General features: G+C 39.2%; 1 protein-coding gene across 3 annotated transcripts in view; it reads left to right on the top strand.

Moving 5' to 3' along the window:
• OSBPL10 (oxysterol binding protein like 10) overlaps window positions 1-25031 on the top strand; it is a 295297-nt gene that overhangs the window by 143326 nt on the left and 126940 nt on the right. For 2 of the 3 annotated variants that reach the window (XM_077865545.1, XM_077865547.1), the window contains one exon: window positions 4418-4609. The exons of the other annotated variant lie outside the window; for it this stretch is intronic. In XM_077865545.1, coding sequence (XP_077721671.1) covers window positions 4418-4609 — 192 coding nt within the window. The remainder of the gene's footprint in view (window positions 1-4417; window positions 4610-25031) is intronic. 3 annotated transcript variants of the gene reach the window in all.

Here is a 25031-nt window from a genome sequence, read left to right as displayed (position 1 = left end):
CCCATTTTAGCCAGTAAGTACAAAATGTATGTAGGTGTGTCTTCCTCGCAAAGAGGGGGAATTTAAGGGATCTGATGAAGTATGTAGGAAAAACCAGCAGTTGGTAAATATTGTGAAACCCGACTGCATGTCGAATGTCTGGGCAGGGTGAGCATCAGCGCTTTGTCTCACCTGGGACTGCATTCTCTTCTTTGGCATCACCCCCATTTGTCAGGCAGGCGCTATATGGGATAGGAGATACAAGGATGGATTCTCCTAGGTATAGGGTGAATATTTTTTTTTTAAGATTTTATTTATGTATTTAACAGAGCACAAGCAGGGGGAGAAGCAGGCAGAGGGAGAAGCAGCCTCTGCACTGAGCAGGGAGCCTAATGGGGGGCTCCATCCCAGGACTCTGGGGTCGTGACCTGAGCCGAAGGCAGACGCCTAACCAACTGAGCCACCCAGGCACCCCTGGTAAAAGGTGAATCTTATTCCCGGAGAGAAGCAGTTACCCTTAACTCCAGATTTTTCACAGATGGCATTTGTGGCATTTCTAGTTGCCCTCACTGAAGTAAATATTTGGAATAAAAACCTGCCATATTGTTTCTCAAACTCTGATAATGTTTTGTTGTAAAATAGTAGCAGGGATGAGTGTATATGATAGCTAAACACAATTTAAAAAACACAACCTGGAAATTTTAGACAGGTTGCCCATGGAAAGAGAGTCTTCTTGTTCTTAGCAGTTGTAGTTTGTTGGTCTCTCTTTTTCTCCTGGAGCTTGACGACCTATGGAATTTACCAAGAATCAGGCTTTTTTTGTTCATATTTACCCTGAGAGGAGGCACTAGTGTGAATTAAACCATGAGGATCCCACAGTTAATAGGAAATTAAAGGCTTTTCCACTCAAATTTATTGCTTGTGAATTGACAGCCATTCAAGTAATGATCATGAAGTTAGACATTCACAGTGGAATAATTTGGCTTCTGGGTGAGTTTCTTGATTTATTCGCATTTACAGTGATACTGCTCCAGGCAGAGGTGCTTCTTGCCAGAGTTGTCTTCCTGTCCAATGTCAAATGGGTTCTTATTCTCCCCAGCATCTAGAATGTTTTCTCCCCCTACAATCTTTCAATTTAATGGCCGACCATATAGATTCTCTAGTATTTAATTATATTTTGGACTTCATCACCACTTTGATCTGTTAAAAAAAAAAAAAAAAGAGGTCAGTCACTGCTAAGTGACTTCTTAACATTTTAAAAATCAATAGGGCCTTCATTGATCAAGTTTTAAGTGATAGAAGGAAAGAAACAAACTTTGGCCATACAGTTTTCTACTGTGCTAAGCGTTTTATGTGAACGATCTAATTTAATCGTCATGATGGCTTTTAAGGGTCAATATTATTATTCCTTTTTTAAAGATTAGGTAATTGATGCTTAATAAGAAAGCAAATAATTCAACTGAAGTCAACAGTGCTAGAATCTGGTAAAGCTAGGGGAGGGAACCTTGGACGTGTGGCTTCAAAGCTCAATGAAAAAGCTGCCTTTTCTTCAGTTAGAATAAGCCTCCCAAACAATCAAAATGTATTTCAGTAGGCTTTGACTGCTTAAGCAAATTTACTGTCATTAAAGGATTAAAGAAATAGCTGCTTTCATCCTCCACACTCCAAGTGAAAACATTAAAGCAGAAAGTAGATAGATGCCTGTTGTATTTCATTGTAACCAAAGTATATGTAATTCTTAGACAAAAAAATTCTCCAATTGTCTATATATGAGGCTATTTAAAAGCGACACACTGCTTTCCAACTATATTTGTATTCCTATTAATTATATCCAAGTTCAATCCAGAGAAGCTTTACAAGCTACTCTGATGTTGCAGGACAATATCGAGGTCTGATTTCCACCCCACCTCACACACCCCATTCCCAACCCCTTGACAGTTTGAAAATTACAGATCATTAACATTTAACAGCTTTTAGAACTGTTGACTGTCACTCTATGCCTAAGGCTAAGACCCGCTTTGAAGGTGCTGTCTCTATCTCCTTCAATCCTGCTCACGCTTCAAATCCTTCACTCTCAGAGCTGTGCAATGAGGTCAGCTCTAGTGAATCTCTTTCTTTGGCATATTCTGGCTGTATTGCTGAATTAACACCTGCTCTGCACTTTCTTACTGTGTGTGTGCTCGTGTATGTGTGCTTCTGTCTGTATCCTCTGTTCCCAGCAATAAGCATCTATAAGGAAAGACTGTCCCGTACATCTCCTGTTTTCTTCTTGAGACCACAACATAGATATTCTCCTTGGCACGTAGTAGGTGTTCAGTAAATATTTGATCACTGAAATACACAAGCTGGTATGAGTCAGCATATCCTTGAACTGCCTTCTCTCAAGCTGAAGTGAAGGATAGGAACATTTAGAATGTAAGTTCTTTGTAGAGTTGAGCAAATTTTGGGTAAGTATGTTCACATGGTTCAAAAAGAACATAAGAGACAGTTGAGGGGGAAAAAAAAGTCTCCCTTCCTCTCTGTTCTTCTCTCATTCTCTACTTCTCCACAAATAAGTAGTCACTTTTTTAGTTTTGTGGGTCTCCTTCTAGGGTATTTTTCTGCTTTAAACAAATAATTTTAAGCAAATAACAATAAAAATACTTTTCACATTTTGATGCAGAACTTTGCATGCTATATGACAGATCTGAACCTTGCTTTTTCTCACTTAACTCTCTAGTGTAGAGATTTTTTTTTTCCCCAGACCAAATGATACAGACCTTTCTCATTCTTTCTCAGCTTGGTAGTGTCAGATTATGTAGGTGTACCATTATTTATTGAATGTGTCCCATACTGTTGGACCTTTGGGTTGTTTCCCATCCTCTGCCATTAAACTTCCTTCTGTGATGGCTCATGGTGGATACCTACGCCATTTCCCCTCGGAGCAGGGTGTATTGAAGGATACATTTCCAAGCAGCATTTACATTTAATGAATACAGTTCTACATGTTTCATACGGTTTAAAGACTTTATATGTTAACTGTCTGTTCCTATCTTGCCCCATTTTTATAGTTTGCTGTTCCTATCAATTCCTGGGATTTCCATTCTTAATTATAAAGTGGCATGGCGAGGCATTTGAAACAAGTTGAAAATATTTTCCCTAGTTTATTGTTTGGCTTTGTTGGTGGAGGGAGTGGGCTTTTTTCTTTTAAAGTTTTTGTTTATTTATTTATATTTAGTAATCTCTATACCCAACATGGGGCTTGAACCCATGACTGCAAGATCAAGAGTCACATACTCTAAGCCAACCAAGTGCCCCTGTGAGAATGGGTTTTTTAAAGTTGTTTTCTGGAATGCCTGGGTTTCTCAGTGGTTGAGCCGCTGCCTTCAGCTCAGGGTGTGATTCTGGGGTCCTCATTGGGCTCTCCGTGGGGAGTCTGCTCCTCTCTGTGCCTGTGTCTCTGCCTCTCTCTGTGTCTCTCATAAATAAATACATAAAATCTTTAAAAAGAAATAAAGTGGTTTCCTGTGAAGAAGTTTTTTTTTTTTTTTAGGTAGTCAAATTTGTTGTTTTTTCTTTTATGGCATTTGGATTTTGAGCTGTTAGGCCTTTCCTTTGCCCCAGGGCTCCAGGTCTTCCTGTGCTTTTTTCCCCTTTTTAAAATGTCTTTGATCCAGTTAGGGTCTATGATCTGGGAGATGAATCTAACTTTGTTTTTCAGATGGGTGCCCAGTTACCTCAATCGCAGTTATTGAAAAAATTCATCTCCACTAGGTTGAGTTGCCATCTTTATCTTCTACTAAATTGTTACTTAGATTATATATTCACTTAGGATGAAATAAGAGCCCTACACTAACACATGGGGATTCATTGGTGGATAACTAAGGACTTTTAGTCATGCAGCAGACGTTTATTAAGTATCTAATAAATTAGACAGTCATCATGTGCTAGGTCTTGGGGATATAAAAATGAGTTTGGAAAACTTTTAAGAAGGTAGCTGTAGAATGAATATAATCTCACTGCAGTGGAATGAGAGTAGCAGGGAGGCTGAGGCAAACCAGAAGATGATTCACACATCAGGAAACAGCTGAGTTTTAGGGTTCAGTTGAAGTTTGCCAGCCATGAGGGGAAGAACATTCTAGGAAGAGGAGGTAATGTATGGAGAGGCACAGATCCATAATAGTCTGTGGCATCTGGCGGGGACCCAGTAGCCTTTCATGGCCAATAGAGTAGGGCAGGAGACACATTGGAGATGAGACCAGAAGCATGGTTAATGGACGTTGGCTCTTTGAAATGAGTGTGGGATTTGGGCATGCAGTGTTGCTGGACTTCCCCCATGCCTTCATTCCTCTAAGTAGATGAAGGGGAAAGATGAAGAGGTCTAGAATAAATGGAAGCCAACACTTAGCTGTGTTCTGCAGGTTGGTTGCTGAGTTTTGACAACTGTTGCTTATTCTAGACGACTCCAAGTTCCCGAAGCCGCAGTCTCACTTTGCTCCCCCATGGAACGCCCAATCCTGCGTCTCCCTGTAGCCAGAGACACCTCAGCACGGGGGCCCCCGGTGTTGTCACAATCACGCATCACAAGTCGCCTGCAGCTGCCCGAAGAGCCAAGAGTCAGTATCCTGGCCAGCTTCATGAAGTCAGAGAGGTAGGCTTTGCTCTCCTTCTAGGTTGAGTCGTCCCCGGGCACTGAGGGCCACTACCACTGCACTGCCAACTTCCCCTTCCCTTGTACCATCTTGATTACGAAGAGAGATGAAGAGTAGCCAACCTCCCAGCTACACAGCCATGATAGCAGTGCCTCCTGGTTATAGAAAAAACAATTTGTTTCTGTGTCTCAGGTTAAATGAGGTGTTTGAGAGACTCAGAAAGCCGGGCAAGCCAACCCACAGATATGTGGGTGTAAGTTGAAGTGGAGTCAACCATGCTCTTAGCAAAGGATAGACAGTACACAGTCATGGGTAGCCAGGAAGTAATTGAGGTGGTTTCGAAACTCAGGATGCATGAGACCTTTGATCTGCGTTCCTCACTTGCAACGTGCCTGCCTTGACGTGACATTCCCATCAGAGACCACGTTCAGCAGAGTGCTAGGTAGGGAAGGGGCACTGTCCTCAGAGTCCGAAGACTCTTGTTTGGCAGCAAAGTCTTTCAAAGCTTTGAATCTGGGTTTCGGCATCTATAGACTGGAAATAACTCAGGCCTTAGCCTCCTCTCCAGGAAGATTTGAGGTTCACTTGTAACTGTGCACTTGAAAGCCTATCAGCTATGAGTGCCTTATAAACCTCTGTGGGACCATGCTTTATTTTTACTTTTGACACACTGGGAAACCATCAGTTTGGGGATCCTACTTCCTTAGTGTTCATCTCATCCTTTGCAACTGTTCCCAAGAATAGACTGTATGAAATAAATGATAGTGGTGTTTGGTGCCCAACCTGCGTTGAGGCTTTTGGCTCTGCAGCTGGCTTGCAGGTGAACCAGCCCATCCTCTGAGGGAAGCAGGGGGCCCTGGCCCGTGGTGAGCAGCACAATGGGCCTCCTGGCATAGGGTCTTATGGCTCAAGTCAGCACGCATCTTGTTTTATTTTCTAAATGTCATGGGCCAAGTTGTGCTGTGTCAGCCTGCTATATTGGTCTGACACTGGCCCAGGACAGAAAATCTGGAATCTTCTGAATTGAGTCTGCAAGATACATATGCAAGACCTGTCTTTCCTGATAGATTTTCACATGCACACACTCTGTATTACCTAGTAGAGAGATGGCATCAAATGCTGCCTTTAAAATAGTCACCCTGATGTTAAAAGAGAAAAAAATGGTGTTTAGCTCTGAGCTTAACCTTGATAGACTGAATGATATGAGGAATAGTTATGCACTTGTACATATTTTTCAGTTTCCACAGCATCTTAAACTGTATTATAGAAACACTTTGTACCCAAAGTAGAACAAAATAATGGTATCCATGACCCAGTGCCAACAGTGCCAACTTTCTGTTGTTCTTGTTTTCTCTCTACCATTTTTTTTTTTTTTTGCTGGAGTATTTCAAGGAAATCATAAATATTCTATTAATTTATCATTGCCAGTAAATGCTTTATTATTTATCTAACAAAAAAGGACTAAAAAAACCCCAACAAACTTGACCGCAACACCGTGAGAGTTGCTTTTATGTAGACCTCACCGCGAATATTTTTGCAAGCATCTTAGAGATGACAACCTAAAAAAAAAAAAAAAAAAAAAGGAAAAAGAAAAAAGACACGTTGAAAGTTCATGGTATTTTGAGAATTCTATTATAGCAAATCTCTAATACGCTGACTCTTACAAATGATGCTAAGAAGCCTGGAATATATGAAGTAAAGCAGAGGTGCTTGCATTGAATGAGCCATGGCTTAAATAAAAGTTGAAGTGACTTAGCTTAATTTTCAGTAGCACATGATGCAACATAATGCCCAAATCTTTTCTACCTCCATTTTTTAAAAAGTCATTTTGAAAAGAATAAAAGTATGTTCTTTAGGCATATGTGTATAAAAATAATTATATAAAGTATATAATGCCAAATATCTATTGCACAAGAAGTCTAAAGAAGAAAATCAGAATTACCCATAGTCCTACCTCCTTTCAGATAAGCATTATTTAAGCTTTCAATAAATATACTTCTGGGTTATTTTTTCTGTTACATGTATAGGTAAGTAAAATTTATATAGCGTGATCTCAGCTTTGCCAACAATTACGTTATGTACTCCTTTTATCCTTTATCCTATTGTTTTCTATTTTCCACCCATGAGGGGCGATTATTGAAATTCCCCATGAAATTTCATTATATGAAAAATATGTGAAATGCCTCTATAGCTATAGTGATTTGATTTTTGTACCCCTGGGAAATTGTGTATTTCGTCAGGCAGTTGCTTTTGTCTACTGGTGACCTTTCTTGCTGAAATCTAATTTTAAGTGAGCTTGTTGAGGCGTTAGTGTCAACAGTGGCAGTTGAGAGAATTGTAGGGTGCTGAACACCTCTGAGGGAAGAGGTAAAAGTCCTGATTCTCAGATATCCTGTTCAGCTTCACTCCTGATTAGAGAAGTGTAGCTGTTTGGTGACATCTGTCATTATGATGTGGACAGATCCACCTTGGGAGCAATCTGAGAAAATTTCACTCATACTAGAAAGTTCTGCAGTTTTAAAAGTATATTAATTTCAGAGTAAAAAAGGACTTGACTTTGGATTCCACTGTATTTATCTATAAAATAACTAGAGGAAAATGGAATAGCATTTTTAACCCAGCTGTATAGGGGAGATAAACTTAGGACCACTGAAGCAATGAAGAAAATCATCATACACAAGACAGATGTGCCTGAATATCTGAAGGGAAAAAAAAAGGAAAAATAGTCTGGCCAGAGGCAATAGAATAAATATTAAATGAAATCACATAGCATGGGGGAAGATAATAGGACACTTTTAAAGATTAAATGGTTATCCTACAAAATATAAAGAATTGAGATCTTAAAGGTCAGTACGCAAAGTCCTCACTAGAAATTGTTAGGAAAGATGAGTATAGGGAATTTGAAATAATAGGCATATCTTTGTTAGGAATTCAAGAAATGAAAATTAAGACTACTTTGTTTATCAATATCAGAAATAATTATGGCCCATTATAGGTTAGGCTGTTAAGAAATACTGGTGGGACATCTGGGTGGCTCAGCAGTTGAGTGTCTGCCTTCGGCTCAGGGAATGATCCTGGAGTGCCAGGATGGAGTCCCACACCAGGCTCTCCTCGAGGAGCCTGCTTCTCCCTCTGCCTATGTCTCTGCCTCTCTCTCTCTCTCTCTCTCTCTCTCTGTCTTATGAACAAATAATAGGTAAGATCTTTAAAAAAAAAATACTGGTAGTGCTTCATATTGTCTTTTTAATCTGTAAGACCCAAGCACAAAACAAAGCTATTCATTGCCATTGACCCATAAATTTCCTGTTGAGAACTATATTCTGAGGAACTAATCCATGGAATTGGGGTTGGAGAAAGAAAGTAATTTGGGGAAAGCTATTCATACTAGTAAAGTAATAGATCCAACACAGAACATCATGGAAATGACTGAATAAATAATAATTCACATTAGATACTGAATCACTGTGTAGCAACTTAAGATAAAAGTCATGTGTAAGAGGGGCGCCTGGCTGGCTCAGTCGGTACAGCATGTGACTCTTAATCTTGGTTGTGAGTTCAAGCCCCACATTGGGTGGGGAGCCTTAAAAAAAGGTCATGTGTAAGCATTATGACTACATGCACATGTGTATGAAATAAGGAAATCACGATACAGAAGAATATGTGCACATTGGACCCTGTGTCCCTCTTAGTAAAGTTCAAAAATTGTTTAAACCTGGTAGTTCCAGGATTTTGGATTTTATTTGCAAACTAAAATATAAAAGTAGAATTTTGGGAGCAGCATGATGTTGCAACTATTAAAATTTGACCAGCAAGGGCATTTTTAAAGCATAGTGGCAATCTGTGGTTACTGCAATCTCAGAAAAGCTCATTTAATGCCCACCCCCTCACCACACTTCATCACCTCCAAGGCATATAATTTCTGAATAAAGAGCTACTTGTTGCACTGAATAAATTTAGTTTTATGAAAAACATACTGCATTTCTCCTGTTTTTAATGTTTTATCTTGAATTGGAAGAGTATTCATCATGGATTGATTCTAGCCTATGAATATGTGTTTTGTAAACCACTGATCACCACTGACTTTTTAAAAAAATTCTATCACTCTTTTACCCCTTGCTGTCCGTAGAATAAAGATTGTACTCTTCAGCATGGCAAACAAGGCCTTCCATAGTCTGTTCATCTCTATGTCCTGCCTACAGCATGCTTGCTCATCCCCACCATGCACTTACTGCCTTCAGTGGGAGGTGTGTTGCCCAACTAGAACTTTCTGCCATGATGGAAATACTCTGTCCCTTGCATTCTCTTCTGAGGGAGCCACCACTTAGGTGGGGCTTATGCACTTTTGGAATGTGCTAGCCTGCACTGAGATTACTATAAATGTGAAGTGTACACTGTATTTCAAAGTAGTGCCAGAAAAGGTAAAATGTTTACTCTTATTATGTTTTCATTTCATTAGGTTTCATTTCAAATGTTTTCTTTCATAATAGTGTTTTAATACTCATTGAATGTGGAAATTATTTTCTAGGGTTAGGTGAAATTAATATATTAAAATTCATTTTACCTGGTTCCCCCACCCCCCCCCCCTTTTTTTTTACCTTTTTAAGTGTGCCTACTAGAGAATTTAAAATTATGTGCCTCCTGTTTGTGGCTTGCCTTGCATTTCTTAGCTTTGCTCTTGGTTGTGAGCTTACTCACTCCATCATTCCTCTACCTATTCTACAGGTACTGAGTGCGTACTATGTGTCAGGCTGGATTTTTTTTTAAAGACTATTTATTTATTACAGAGTGCAAGCACAAGCGAAGGGTAGGGTGCGAGGAGGGACAGAGAGATAAGTACACTCCCCGCTGAGTGCAGAGCCCTAGGTGGGGTTCAATCCCAGGATCCTGAGATCACAACCTGAGTGGAAGGCAGATGCTTAACCCACTGAGCTCCCCAGGAGCCCCCCAGATGATTTTTATGCTAAAAGCCACGTCCTATTCATCTTTGCCTCTTTTAGCCCTAGCACAACTGCTGGGCATGCTGGTTTCACAAATTGATTTGAGGACCCATTTTTCTAGCAGTTAGAGTGGTTTAGAAACAGAATGTGGAGACGTCAAGGGTTGCTTGGGTACCCATACACAGTGGATGGTGACTGGCGAGGAGTGGAGTCAGGTATTCACACGATTTTCTCTGACAATGAGAGCACTGGGTGGAGATATTCCTGTCTAGTTGACCAAGGGAAAGGGATGATGGTGCAAGCCTCTGAATGTGCCACTGGAATTGTTTTATAAATAGGTTCTGAAATATTTTTAAAAATCAATTTGAGGGCAGCCTGGGTGGCTCAGTGGTTTAGCACCGCCTTCAGCCCAGGACCTGATCCTGGGGCCCCGAGATCGAGTCCCACGTCGGGCTCCCTGTGTGGAGCCTGCTTCTTCCTCTGCCTGTGTCTCTGCCTCTCTCTCTCTCTGTCTCTGTCTCTCATGAATAAATGAATAAAATATTAAAAAAAAAAGTAAATTTGAGTCCTCAGCTGTTTAAGCATACGATGATTAAAATTATGGCACTTACTTGAATTAACTTTTATACTTTTAGTGACATTATTACGGGTTTTAATATGGCTTATTTTTACTTAAATGGCCACAAGTTCATTTGGTATAAGTACAGTGTGATTTTCATCAAATTCTTGTTTGCTGGGTGCTTCTGAAAAAATACAACCCTACTACATATTCACAAATGAATTGAGTAGAAGAATATGAAACAGGAAAGTCAAGATATTTCTTCTTTTCCTAATTCTTCGTTACTGTTTCCCAAAAGTGACCCCTGAAGAATTGATTGGTGTGTGTGCAAGCATGAGGGCATGTGTATGATTGTGTATGTGCATGGATTTGGGTGTATGTGTGGGACTGTGTGTGGTCTACACGGGTTTTACTTTAACTATTTTCTTCCTTGGATTAGTGTTTAAAATTCTCTAAAGAGGATACCTGCTAAAAAAAATTTGACTCCAAATATGGTAATAGGCTTGGACATAACAAATATTTGAGAAACAGAATAAACTTGGAAGAGCCCAGGTTCTTGTGTCTTTGACCAAATAATGTTTTCATTTTGACATTTGACTTAAAAAAAAATACAGTTAATTCAGCTGGGAGACTGTGTCTGGATTCTGGAACTTGATGAGGGAAGAGGTCATGTTGTTGCATTGTAATGGGTATGTGTGAGGCATAAATTTAGTTTTAATTAAGCTTTCCATGGTAATTTATTGACGTGTAGGAATTATCCTTCCCTTACACTATTGTTGACTTGCTTCCAAGCACATATCCTTTTGAAGAGAGAGCCATGTGTTGCATTGGTTTACATTAGGTAGGTAAACTGTATCAAGACTGTGTCACTTAATATAGTTTTAAATAAACCTTTCAGAGTATAATATGTGCAGATGTGTGTTTATGTGGTTCCTGCTATATGAATATGTTTCTTCATGTTATTGCATATTTATTTAATACACATACAAAGGAAGGCCTTTTAATGAAGGTGTCATCTTTATACATGATATCTGCTCAGTACTCTCTCCCTTCAGGATGGTTTAGTTTGATCCTGGTGCACCTGGATGTCATGAATGCCTGGTTAGAAACCTTGATTCGTGTGCAGCCTTTGTTATGGAAGCAGTCACTGTCAAATATCTCCCTAACAAATTTTATTAGCTGATCAATTTTAAGGTAGCGGTCAGTACTGGCAGCATTGAATGTGAGCAGTTCCATCACCAGGGAAACTGCATTTAAGGGATAAAGTGCATTTATCCTTTGTGTGAACAGAACGATTATTTGGAAAAAGAAAAGCCCCAAATTAATTCTTCGGTGCACTTTTTTTTGTTTTTTTTTGGATAAATGTTGACAACTAACCTGTGCATGCATTTTTACTAGCAATTTGCCATCTTTCAAAGTAGGTCTGCTCCAGACTTCAGTTTTCAAAAATTGTAATGCAGGATTAGTTGATAGCTGTAGTTTCTGAATGTTTTAAAAGCACCAGAATGTTGTTTTAGTAGAAATACTATAGATCCTTACTATATAAAAGCAACACTTTATTAATGCAGATTTACTTTAGGAGGTAAGATGGATGTTTATTGATGGTGAAGCAAGTTGACTTGGAATAGGGAGTATTTATGACCACCATGGCAATCTCTCGTTAGCCTCTGTATCCATGCAATTTGAAACGGATATTTGGGTGGTCCATGGAACATCTTGGAGACCCTCTGTTTTGAGTCATTGGATTTTGACAGTAATAGCAGTTCAGGTGAACACCACCACAAGCAAAATGATGAGATAGTGTCTCCAGTAGCCTTCAACTTGTGTCTCCCAACCTGCTGCTCTGGGAGAAGGATGTCTTAACTGGCTCAGGGCAAGACTCCCTGTAATGTTGAAGCTGGGGGAGGCTGAAGGCAGAATTAACTGCCAAAGATGTAACTTGCGCCGTCTCCCAGAAAGCTAGGATTGTTCATAATTTTCTGTTCCTCACCTCATTCATTTTGTTGAAAGCGAGGTTCTAGCCTAGTTGGTTGTAACACAAATCCCTCTTCTCTCACTTGATTCTCTCTCTCTCTCTCTCTTTTTTTAAAGATTTCATTTATTTATTTATGAGAGACACACAGAGACAGGCAGACACACAGGCAGAGGGGGAAGAAGGCTCCCTACTGGGAGCCCAATGCAGGACTTGATCCCAGAACCCTGGGATCACGCCCTGAGCCGAAGGCAGATGCTCAACCACTGAGCCACCCAGGCACCTCTCTCTCTCTTTTTTTAAAAAAGATTTTATTTTTTGGGCAGCCCAGGTAGCTTGGTGGTTTAGCGCCACCTTCGGCCCAAGCCGAAGTAGTCCTGGAGATCCCGGGATCGAGTCCCACTCGGGCTCCCTGCAAGGAGACTGCTTCTCCCTCTGCCTGTGTCTTTGTGTGTGTGTGTGTGTGTGTGTGTGTGTGTGTGTGTCATGAATAAATAAAGAAAATCTTAAAAAAAAAAAAAAAAGATTTTATTTTTTTATGTCTATACCCAAAGTGGGGCTCTCACTCGAATCTCTTGTCAGGCTCTTTTATTATCTTGTAACATTTGGAAATTAGGCATTTACTTATTTATTATATGACGCTTCTTGTCCCTTCATATAGAAGTTTTTTTTTTTTTTTTTTTTTTTTTTAACTTTTATTCCTCACAGCCTTAGGACAGCTCCTGGTACATAGTAGGTGCTCAATGAAAATTTGACTAAATGAGTGATTTTCCATGAAGGGAATCCTAGCTATTGTGAAACACTCCTCCACTGATTTGATTAAAGCCTTTTGCTGAAGAGGGAGTTTCTTCCCCTGTAGTATATTTTTAGGAGACTCCTAGTCCCAGAGCAGAAGCAGCATAGAACTTGGGGTCAAATGTATTATGTACTTGTGGAGGCTACCTTCCACTGTGCCCCAGACATGCTTGGGTATTTCTTTTCTTAATTCTTGATGCACTTTATGTCTCCTTATATTTTTAACAAATATCTTGGTTATAATTATTTTTCTTCATCTCCCACTAACAAATAAACTCCTTCTCAAAAGACATGGATTCATTAACAATAGTGACAGTTACAGGGACAATAATATTTCATACTCATTGAAACCTTACTCTGTGCCTGGTACTGTGCGCAGCTTTACTTCACACTCCTCAAGTCAGCCCTGTGAGGTAGATACCATTGTTGTTGTCCCTATTTTTACAGATGGGGAACTGAGGCATAATGAGGTTTAGACAGAGAGAGGTGTCGCAGCCAGGTTTCAAACAGAGAAAGAGAACCAATAGGGGATCCACATTATGAGATTTATTGTAAGGAATTGGCTCATGTGCAAGTATGGGGTCTGTCTAGGCAGGCCCAAGATCGCAGGGCAGACGGGACCCCTTAAGGCGCTGTCTGAAGTGAGGATCTACACAAAAAATTGCTACTGCTTCACAGAAGCTTCAGCTCTGCTCTTCAGACCTTACAGTTGAATCAGGCCTACCCAAATTTATGTAGGTAATCTTTCTTACTGAAAGTCAACTGCTGATGGGTTTTAATCACATCTATAGAACACCTCACAGATACGGTTAGGTGAATGTTTGATTGAATCCCTGGGTGCTGTTGTCTTGCCAGTTAAAAAAAAGAGGGGTTATGGTTTGAGTGGTTCATGATTAACAGTTTTTCGAGTTTCGTGCCTTGTGATTCCACCATTCTGACCAAAGCTGATCAGATGAGCTTTCAGCCTTATTTCCAGCCTGGCCATTGAAATTTGAGGTGGACTTAAGTGGGACTCTAGAATGAGATTAACCACCCTTTTAGAGCATGAATGGGAAGCACACAGATGCCAAGAGGTGGAGAATTAGCAAAACGAACTGCTGCCAACTGAGTATGAGTAGCTAAGTCACAAACTGGACACCTCCCAGTGGTTGCCGGGAGAGCTGCTATGGTGCATTAATCAGGGTTCTCCAGAGAAGCAGAACCACTGAGGGGGTGGGAGTGTGTGTAGATGTATGTGTCTATATACAGTGGACCTTTGAACAATATGAGTTTGAACTGCATGGGCCCACTTATGTTGATTTTTTTTTTTTTTTTGGATAAATACAGTATAGAACTATAAATGTATCTTTAACATTTTAATAACTTTTTTCTCTAGTTCACTTTGCTGTAAGAATATGGTATATAATACATAAAACATACAAAATATGTGTTAATCAACTGTTACTGATAAGGCTTCAGGTCAACAGTAGTTTATTAGTAGTTAAGTTTTAGAGAGTCAAAAAGTTATACATGGATTTTAAGCTGTGCAGGGGGCCAGCACCCCTGATCCCTGTGTTGTTCAAAGGCCAACTCTATGTACACAGAGTGAAAGAGAGCAGTTTGAAGAACTAGGTCATGTGATTGTGGAGGCTGGCAAGTCCAAAATCTAGCAGATGGGCTTGCAGACTGGAGACCAAGGGAAGAGGCAGAATTTCAGTTCAAGTCTGCAGGCCATCTACTAGCAGAATTTCCTCTTGCTCGGCGGGGGGGGGGAGGGGGGGGGGTTAGTCTTTTTGTTCTACTCAAGTCATCAGCTTGTTTGATGAGCCCACTCACATTATGGAGGGCAATCTGCTTTGCTCAAAGTCTACCAAAGATCCTCTCATAACAACATCCAGAATAATGTTTGTCCAAATATCTGTGCACCGTGCCCCAGCCAAGTGCACACACAAAATTAGTCATCACAAGCATCCTAGACTTATAGTCTAGGATCACTTGTAGTCACTTGTAGTCACTTGTAGTCATCACTCTCTTGTAGTTTTACAATACATGTCTGTCCTCTGAGACCACCCTTGAGCCTATTTCTGGATTGCTAACAGAGCTTGTCTATCACCATTCAGACCATGCTTGGCTACTGCACTCACTTGGGTCTAGTGCTGGGTCACTGATAAGGGGTATGATATGAAACCCAGACTGTTGTCCAGGGACTTGAGAAACTATGTGGTTGATTAAGCTAATAGGAAAAGTATTCAGTACTACCATAGTTAGTAGCAATAGGAATTCACCAGAGGTAAGGCCAGGCGGGACTGGCTATGTCTTCATATAGACCTGTACCCCCTGAGCTCCAGAGCCACCAGGACCCCTGGAAGAGTCACTCCTGGATTCAGCATCTGGGTAAACTGATTTTATACCTCACAAACTTTTCTACCTATGATAAGAATATTGCTGAGCAAGATTATATATATAGTGGAGGAACCTCTGTCTACCTATGTGTGTCTCAGGCTCACAAAAAATTCATGATTCAGGCACTTTTGAAGCTTTGCACTCAAAAGGAAGCTAAGTGGCCGATTATTTTATGTCACAGTAGTTCTGTGACATAAAGGACTTCTGCCTGTTTTCACTTTATATGGCAATTTAATACAAGAAGCCTTTCTATAAGTGCTCTACACCCTTGAGATAATGACACATTTTGGATATTGAATGAGCAAAGAGGGAAATTGGCCAGGTTCTTCCTTTGGTACTCAAGCCACACTCAGACCTTGTGTGCTCTGTGATCTTATTCTTGGTGAATTCTGTGGAAGACATTGTTTTTTTTCTTAGAGGCTCACAGTAGTAGAAGTAGAAATAAGACACTGGTTTTTCCCTTTTCTAACCCCTATTAGGTACTTGAACAATTAAAAGTTGCAGGTTGAAGCAAATGGTGGGTACTGGAGGGTATTATGCTGAGTGAAATAAGTCAATCGGAGAAGGACAAACATTATATGGTCTCATTCATTTGGGGAATATAAATAATAGTGAAAGGGAATAGAAGGGAAGGGAGAAGAAATGAGTGGGAAATATCAGAAAGGGAGACAGAACATGAAGACTCCTAACTCTGGGAAACGAACTAGGGGTGGTGGAAGGGGAGGAGGGCGGGGGGTGGGGGTGAGTGGGTGATGGGCACTGAGGGGGGCACTTGATGAGCACTGGGTGTTATTCTGTATGTTGGCAAATTGAACACCAATAAAAAATAAATTTATTATAAAAAAATAAAAGTTGCAGGTTAATTATAGAGTATTCTTAACTACCACCTTCCTTTTTCTTTTTTTAAACAATTCTTCCTAGTTTTTTTTTTAAAGATTTATTTATTTATTTATTCATTCATGAGAGAGAGAGAGAGAGAGAGAGAGAGAGAGAGGCACAGACACAGGCAGAGGGAGAAGCAGGCTCCAGGCAGAGAGCCTGATGTGGGACTTGATCCCGGGTCTCCAGGATCACAACCCTGGCTGAAGGCGGCGCTAAACTGCTGGGCCACCAGGGCTGCCCTCTTCCTAGTTTTTTTTTTTTTAAGATTTTATTTGAGAGAGAGAGAGAGAGTGTGCGCGCACATGCGTGAGCATGTGGAGTGGGGGGAGGGGTTGGAGAGAGGGAGAAGCAGACTCCCTGCTGGGATGTTGTGGGGCTAGAACCCAGGGTCCTGAAATCATGACCTGACCAAAGGGAGATGCTTGACAGACTGAGCCACCCAGGTCCTGCTCCTTTTTTTTTTTTTTTTTTTTTTTAAATTTTATTTTTAAGTAATCTCTATACCCAGTGCAGGGCTTGAACTCAGGACCCCGAGATCAAGAGTCATATGTTCTTCCGACCAACACAGCCAGGCACCCCAATTACCCACCTTCTTTAGCCACCTCTTTCCCCTCCTGCCAAGACCATAATCATTTTTTGTTGCTTTGATCTGAATTTTTTCTGGGTTATTCATTTAAAGGGTAGGGTAGAGGGATGGACTTTTCGGAGTGACAAAATGTTCTATATATATATTTTTTTGAAATGTTCTATATCTTGATTGTGGTGGTGATTACACAGCTAGATAAATTTATCAGACTTACTGAAATGTACTTAAATTGGGTTTTATTGTAGATAGATTACTTCTTAAAGTTGACTTAAAATTAGTTTCATGTTAATAATACTAAAACATATTGCTGAGATCAGATTTACTCCAATCTCTGACATCATGGTTCACTGTCTACTCCTACATAGCCTAGGTTCCCTATATTTGTGCAGAATATAGAAGTTACCTATTTTACAACTTCACAGTTTAACATTTTGTATATTATCTCCTTCAAAAGTCATTAATCCAATTCTACTAGCTGTTGAAGGCACTAGATCTCTATGTGCTATTACTTGAACTGCTCTTCTTTTTTTTTTTTTTTTAATTGGGGTATAATTGACATATAACATTAGTTTCAGGTGTAAACATAATTAATATTTGTATATATATTTGTATATTGTGAAATGACCACAGTAAGTCTAGTTAACACCTGACACCATACATACTTATGGTATGTTTCTTTTTCTTGTGACAAGGACTTTTAAGGTCTACTCTTTCAACAGCATTCAAATATGCAATACAGTATTATTATTTTTTAAAGTTTATTTAATCTCTGTACCCAATCTAGGACTTGACTCCACCATCACAAGATTAAGAGTTGCATGCTCTTCTGATTAGATAGCCAGGTGCCCTGGCAATATAGCTTGTAACTGTGTTACTCTGCTGTATAATACATCCCATGGCTTCATTTATTTCATGACTTTGACCCCCTTCACTCATTTCCCCTACTCCCCACCCCCTGTCTCTGGCAACCCCCCAATCTGTTTATGTATGAGCTTGTTTTTTTTGTTTTGTTTTGTTTTTTTTAAAGATTCCACAAATGGGTGAGATCATATAGTATTTGTATTTCTCTGACTTATTTCACTGAGCATAAAGCCTTCTGGGCCCATCCATATTGTCACAAATGCCAAAATTTCATTCTTTTTGATGGCCAAATAATATTCCCTTATATATTTATGATATTTATCACTCACTTGTCAGTGGACACTTAGGTTGTTGTCTTTATCTTGGCTGTTGTAAGTAACATTAGAGTGAACATGGGGGTGCATATATATCTTTTTGAATTAGTGTTTTTGTTTTCTTTGGACAAAAAGAAATGGAATTGCAGGATTATGTGGTAGTTCTGTTTTTAATTTTTTGAGAAGCTTCTGTAGTATTTTCCACGGTGGCTGTACCAGTTTACCTTCTTACCAACAGTGCAAAAGGGATCCTTTTCTCCACATCCTCTCTAACATACGTCTGTTTGATAATAATCATTCTAATAGGTGTGAGATGAGATCTTGTGGTTTTGGTTTACATTTTCCTGATGAGTGATGACGAACATCTTTTCATGTACCTGTTGGCTATCTGTTTGTCTTCTTTCGGAAAAATGTCTATTCAGATCCTCTGCCTGTTTTTAAATTATATATAAAAAATATATATATATAGTTTTGTTTTTACTATTGAGTTGTATGTGTTCTTTATATATTTTGGATATTAACCCCTAATCATTTATATGATTTGCAGTTACTTTCTACCATTCAGTAGGTTACCTTTTTGTTTTGTTGATGGTTTACTTTGCTGTGTAGAAACTTTTTAGTTTGAAGTATTCCCAGTAGTTTATTTTTGCTTTTGGTGTCAGATTAAAAAATCATTGTCAAGACTGATGTCAAGGAGTTCATTAGCACCTTTCTTTTTCTTCTAGAAGTTTTATGGTGTCGAGTTTTCAGTTCGAGTCTAATCCATTTTGAATTAATTTTTGTGTGTAGTTTAAGATAATGGTCAAGTCTTATTCTTTGTCTGTGCTGTCCAGTTTTCCCAGCATCATTTATTAAAGGGCCTGTTCTCTCCCCACTGTATATTCTTGGCACCTTTGTTGCAAACCAATTGATCATATAGTTGTGATTTTGTTTCTGGGCTTGGTATTCTCTTCCACTGACCTGTGTGTCTGTTTTTATGCCAATACCATACAATTTTGATTACTATAGCTTTGTAATATACTTTGAAATCTGGGAGCACAGTGCTTCCAGCTCTGTGCTTGTTTCTCAAGATGGCTGTGGTACATGAGGTCTTTTGTGGTTCCACACAAATTTTAGAACCATTCTATTTCTGTGAAAAAATGTCATTGGAATCTTGATAGAGATTGCATTGAATTTGTAGATTGGGAAGTGGGGACATTTCAACAATTTTTTTTTCTCTAATCCATGTATATAGGATATCTTTCCATTATTTGTGTCTTTTTCAGTTTCATTTATCAATGTCTTCTGTTTTTTTTTCCTTTTAAGCACAGGGCCACCTTATCTATTTTGAAAAATTCATAGGTCATCTGCATGGAACATTCATTTATTATCCACTGAACATCCTAGCTGTGGGACGTCCCACTAAACCTCTCATCCGTCCTCTGAGAACCTGCTTCATATTCACTTTACCCATCACTGCACCTAATTCAACCAAATAAACATCTCAAAGTGAATATCAAATCCAGCTTCTATAAAGGATTATTTATTCCTATCACTGTTCTTCATTTCCCATAGCTACTCTGTTTCCAAAATCTCCCCCTCTTGCCACTGGAGGATCTCCTACTATGTTGTAAGATCTTTGGAGAAGGGATTATTTATCATTTTGCTTTTATCCCTCATAGTATCTATAGCAGTGCCCTAAACTTCACAATATCTTAAAAATTTTCCCATGAACTAGGATAGCAAAATATTAACCAATTTGCTATAATCACCACTTCTTCAGCAATTTCCATATAACACACTTTAATTTGAGCTGATACAACTCTCTTGCATGGATAGAAACATTCTTAGAGAAGGTCATAGCATATTCTGAGCACTGAATGGCCAGAACCGATGGAATTGTGGGTCTTAGAGGAAAGAGAGTGTTTTCAGAATCCCTCAGATGACTGCCTACTTTTCCCCCTACTTTTCAGTTTTCTCTCATGGGGCAAAGTCCTATTAACAGCAGACAGACCCATGATTGTTTAAGAAGCCCTGTGCCTGTTTCTTCCTCTGTGAATAATGGGCAGGGTTAAATGTTAATATATGTGGAAGCCCTTTGTAAATGTAACACCAACAAATATAAAGCATTATCACCCAACCTGTAAGAAGTAAGGTGGCATGCATGGATTTGCTCAGAGATAGCAAGTAGATGCTTTCTTGCATAATAATTTGGCCGAAGCTACTTCAGGAAGGCAGAAAGAAAGCTTTGCCCTGGACCCAGGAGGAGGCTTGAAGACTGAATAACCTGGGAGAACCCTAAATTCCATTCAACTTTCAGGATGTGTGATTCCTTACAAAAACCATGCAGCATGGAGTACCTGGCTGGCCCAGTCTGTAGAGCATGTGACTGTTCCTCACAGGGTTATGCAGACAAACCCCACATTGGGCATAGAGCTTACTTTAAAAGACAAAACAAAAACAACAACAAAAAAAACCATTCATCTTACCACCTTGTGCATACCATTATTTGGGTCCCCCCAAGCCTTTTGTTTTTATTTTTAAAAAATTTTTATTGAGAGACTCCTGGGTGACAAGACTGGCTCCTTCTGGAGGCTTTGAGGGAAGATGTGTTCCATGCTTCTCCTCACCTTTGGTGACCAGCTGGCAGTCATAGGTGTTCCTTGGCTTACAGATGCATCTGTTTGGTATCTGATTCCTTTGTCACATGGCCTATTCCCAGTATATCTATGCATCTGTCCCCTTCTTTTACGAGGCCACTATATCTGGACTAAGGGCTACCGAGTCCATTATGACTTCATCTTAACTAATTGCATCTGTGATGACCTTTCCTCCTATTTATAAAAGAAGGCACCAGGCTGGGTCACCAGCTCAAGGATGCTGCGGTTATCTTTAAATCAGAGCTTGATGTCACAGTGAAAAGGACATTGTAAGATTTCTTTCTGATTGTTCTTCCCTCCATTTACTGTCATTCTTTGCTTATTACTCTCCCAGTGCAAGAAGATAGTTCTAAAATAAGTCTGTGAAAAAACATTTCTGTATTTTTATTTTCAGAAAAATTCTTTATGTAATATATTTCTTATTCCTTATAGAGGAGTGATTCTAATGTAAAACATGTGATTTACGCTAGTTGTTTGGTAGAGATGAAATAAGAATCATAAAAGTAAATAAACACTTCTGCCCTATATTTTGGGAGAACAGAAATGCAACTTCCATCATTTTAGCACAAATTTTTGTCTCTAACATAAAAATAATTGTCCTGACATGCTACTATTGGGGAAATCTTCTTTTCCTTTTACTTTCTTGCTTTTCTTTCTTTCTTATTGTGTAACTGATCCAGCATACCTCCAGAATGAACATCTATCAGGTTAACATGCAGGAAATGAGAAGGTGAGGTGAGGATTTCTCACCAACAGAGAAATTATCACAGTAAGGGATGTTATTTAGAATTTACTAACATTTGGGCACATAAATCACAGCAGTAATGCTTCATAATTACACAGTGCCTCTCATTTAAGATTCTACAAGGATTGAGACCAACTTGTGAGATGTGACAGTTGTATTAAACTCTATGCTTAGAGTCTGTTGATGGAGATAATTCAAGAACCAGAATTTGAATGTGGGAAAGGTGCCTTCCAGCCCCTTCTGTTGGGGAGGTTAGCTGGGTATTGAACCGTGTCTGTTGTAAGAACCTGGCCACTTGAGATTTACCGTTCCTTTACTTTTATTCAGAGGTAACTCCATGTTAACTCTCTTCGATTAAACAAATCAGAGTTTTGAATTGTCAATAAGTACACACAAAATCAGATTCAGAAGGTATGTGTCTGTCTATAGAGATGGGTGTTGGCCATAAGTTGACAGAGGTCTTTCTGACTCCCAGGTTCCTACTGTGACCAAAGGGGATTACTGTTACCAGCTTTTTGTGTTTTCTACATATGTATTGGCACATATGTACTTGTATGTATATTCTTATTTTTTTAAAAGTCTTATTTAAAAAAAAACACTAATTGTAGTGTATTATACACATTGGTAAGTCTTGCTATCTCCTGTTAAGAACCTTACTTCTACTTGAAAATGGCTTCATATCCACACATACAAGAACTTGTTCTTTTTAATGTGTACAAAGTACTCTTTTATATGGGTAAGCTATGACATACTTAAAGATTCCTCTCTTGGATGAGTCCGCTCTAGTTCAAAATTCTATGTATGTGATCTTTCAGACCTGACCCACAGGCCATTAGAAAGATTGTCCCTGGTAGGCCCCCTGGGGGGAAAGCTGCCCTCCCACACCAGCCTGGATGCACCATCTGGAGAAAGTTGCTGTCAAGGATCAGGGACCAGCTATGTGCTGAAATGTGTCTGGCCCTGGCACCTCCTTAGGAGACTGGCTTCTGGAAGGGCCCTGGCCAAGGTCTTCCTTCCCAGGCACTTCTGCAGAGATCTGCTTTTGAGAGAGGAGGCCTGAAGGACACTCTTCTGTACTCAGACTCAATCCTCAGTCCTTTTCCACTCTTTGCCCTGCCCACTCCCTGGCTGTGAGAGGGTCATCTCCTCTACCATCTACACTGATGGGTCAGACCCTTGCCTTGTGCTGTTCTATAAGGGAAAATGCTGCCTTTCCTTGTTTTACTTCCTGCATATACTATCACAGTAAGTAAGTAAAGGTTGAATTGTTACTTTCAGTTTGGCTTGTTGTCCTGATAGACCTTCTTGTCACTTGGCGTCTCAGCTCTTGGCACTCTTGATGAACAGTTTAGATGTTTCTAATTTCTTTGCTCCTACAAACAGTGCTGAAGGGAAAAAAAAAATCTATGTCCATGCGCTGTTTAATAAAAGTAAAGGTGGATCCTCAGGACTGGATCACGGATGGAGAATTGCTTGATGGGACCATTTACACCACCCCCAGTGAAGTTTGGGAATGACAGTTTCTTTATACCCTTGTGGACTTGCTATGTTATCAAGCTTTTTGCATCTGCTAGTTGGCTAGGGGGAAAATTGCATCTTGTAATTTTAATTTCTCTATTTTAAGTGATGTGGAACATTGTTTAATATCTGTAAGAGCAATGATACTTCCTTTTCTGAAAACTGTTCATGTTCTTTGCCCAATTTGTTTACTATATGTTCCTTATTGATTCCTAGAAACTATATGTTAAGGAAATTCATGATTCCTAATTTGTCAGTTGGCCTTTGAATTATTTAGCATTTTATTCTGTGTTGAAATTTTTGAGTTTTATGTAGTCAAATTACTAATCTGTGAGATTTGGAGTTCCATATCATAATTAGAAATGTTCTTTTCTACACCAAGATTATTAAAAAAAAATAGCTATGCTTTCAAATGCTATGGTTTCATTTTTAAAACAGGTTTATTGAGATCTATTCCATACCATAAAATTCACTCCTTTTAAGTTTACAGGTCAGTGAAGTTGAATACATTTTTATAGTTCTGCGATATGGCTGCAGTCCAGTCTTAGAACGTTTTTTTTTTTTTTTTAGAACGTTTTTATCACTGTTTTATCTTTATGTTTTAAATATTTTTATTTTTATTTTTTTTTCTTTTAAAGGTTTATTTATTTATTTATTCAGAGAGAGCAAGAGAGAGGCAGAGACACAGGCAGAGGGAGAAGCAGGTTCCATGAAGGAAGCCTGACATGGGACTCAATCCCGGATCTCCAGGATCACACCCCGGGCTTCAGGCGGCGCTAAACCGCTGCGCCACTGGGGCTGCCCCATTTTAAATATTTTTAAAAATTATGTTTATGCTGGCATGCCTGTGTGGCACAGTTAAGCATCTGACTGTTGGTTTCAGCCCAGAAGTCATGATCTCAGGGTCATGGGTTCGAGCCCTGTGTAGGGCTCTGTGCTCTGCATGAAGTTAGCTTGAGATTCTTTGTCTCCCTCTGCCCCTCCCATTTGTACTCTCTCTAAAATAAATAAATCTTTAAAAAATTATGTTTATGCTTTATTTTTATATTTGAACTTTTGTTCGGGAATTTATGTGATATGAGGAATGAGAGCAGCATCCATCTGCATTTTCTTGTGCCTGTGCATTTTCCAACATCATTTATTGACTAACTTGTCTTTTCCCTACTGGTGTGGCAATATTACGTAAATTTCCAATTAAATTAACTACTTGGGTGGATCTCTGGTCTTTCTTCTCTTTTTCATTGATTTGTCAGCCTATTCATATACATGAGCTATACTATTTTATGTATCGTTGCTTTAGAATGTGTTGGTATCTGGTAAGGGTTGTACAGCCTGATTGACCTTAGTGCCACTTCATTTCAGCCATTCCTCGGTGGTGGTTTTCCATAAGAACTTTAGAGGCAGCTTGTCTAGGTCTTAAAATCCCCTTGGCTCCTACCACCCCATCAACTCTTTTTTATTACGATTGCATCAAATTTATGCATTGTTCAAGAAATGACATTTGAGGGGGTGCCCGGCTAGCTCAGTTGGGGGAACATGTGACTCTTGATCTCAGGGCTATGAGTTCAAGCCCCACATTGTGTGTAGAGCTTACTTAAAAGTAAAATTAAAAAAAAAAAAAGATAGTGGAATGCTATCATTTTTAAGATGAGAGACATGGTTGTCCATTTTTCAGCTCACGTCTGTGTTCTTTTTTGTCCCTTTGGAGCATTTTAAAGCATATGGATCTTGTATGTTTCTTTTAATTGCTAAGCATTTCATCCCTTTTGTTACTATTGCAAATGGTATTTTTTTCTCTAATATTTTCTGCCTGAATGGGTGACTTGTAAGAAGGGAGGCTATTCTTTTGGTGGGTTGAATTTATTCCCAGAAATAGAAGTACGTTCTGTTATTATTTGTGGTAGTTTCTTGGTTGGTTTTCTTGGGTTGCGCAGGTATATAGTCTTACCTGTTGCAATTAGTGATCATTTACCTCCTTTTAATTTTTACCAAGTTTCTTTTAATAATTTTGTTGATTAATGTGTCCAAAATAATTTTAAATAGAAGTGATGTGATCATTCTTGCCTTAGGTTTAATTTTCTGAATATGCCTCTGCTTTCCCCTATTAGGGAATACATCTATATAAAATGTATGTATATGTAATATGTATTATATAATGTACATATGATATTTTTATTAAGAGTTTTTAGAAATCTGGGAGAGATATTAATTTATTCATTTGATAAATATTA

Source organism: Canis aureus, chromosome 22, assembly GCF_053574225.1.
Source record: "Canis aureus isolate CA01 chromosome 22, VMU_Caureus_v.1.0, whole genome shotgun sequence".
Classification (NCBI taxonomy): domain Eukaryota; kingdom Metazoa; phylum Chordata; class Mammalia; order Carnivora; family Canidae; genus Canis; species Canis aureus.
The sequence above is the reverse complement of the archived record's forward strand: the minus strand, read 5'-3'. Positions and strand labels throughout refer to the sequence as shown.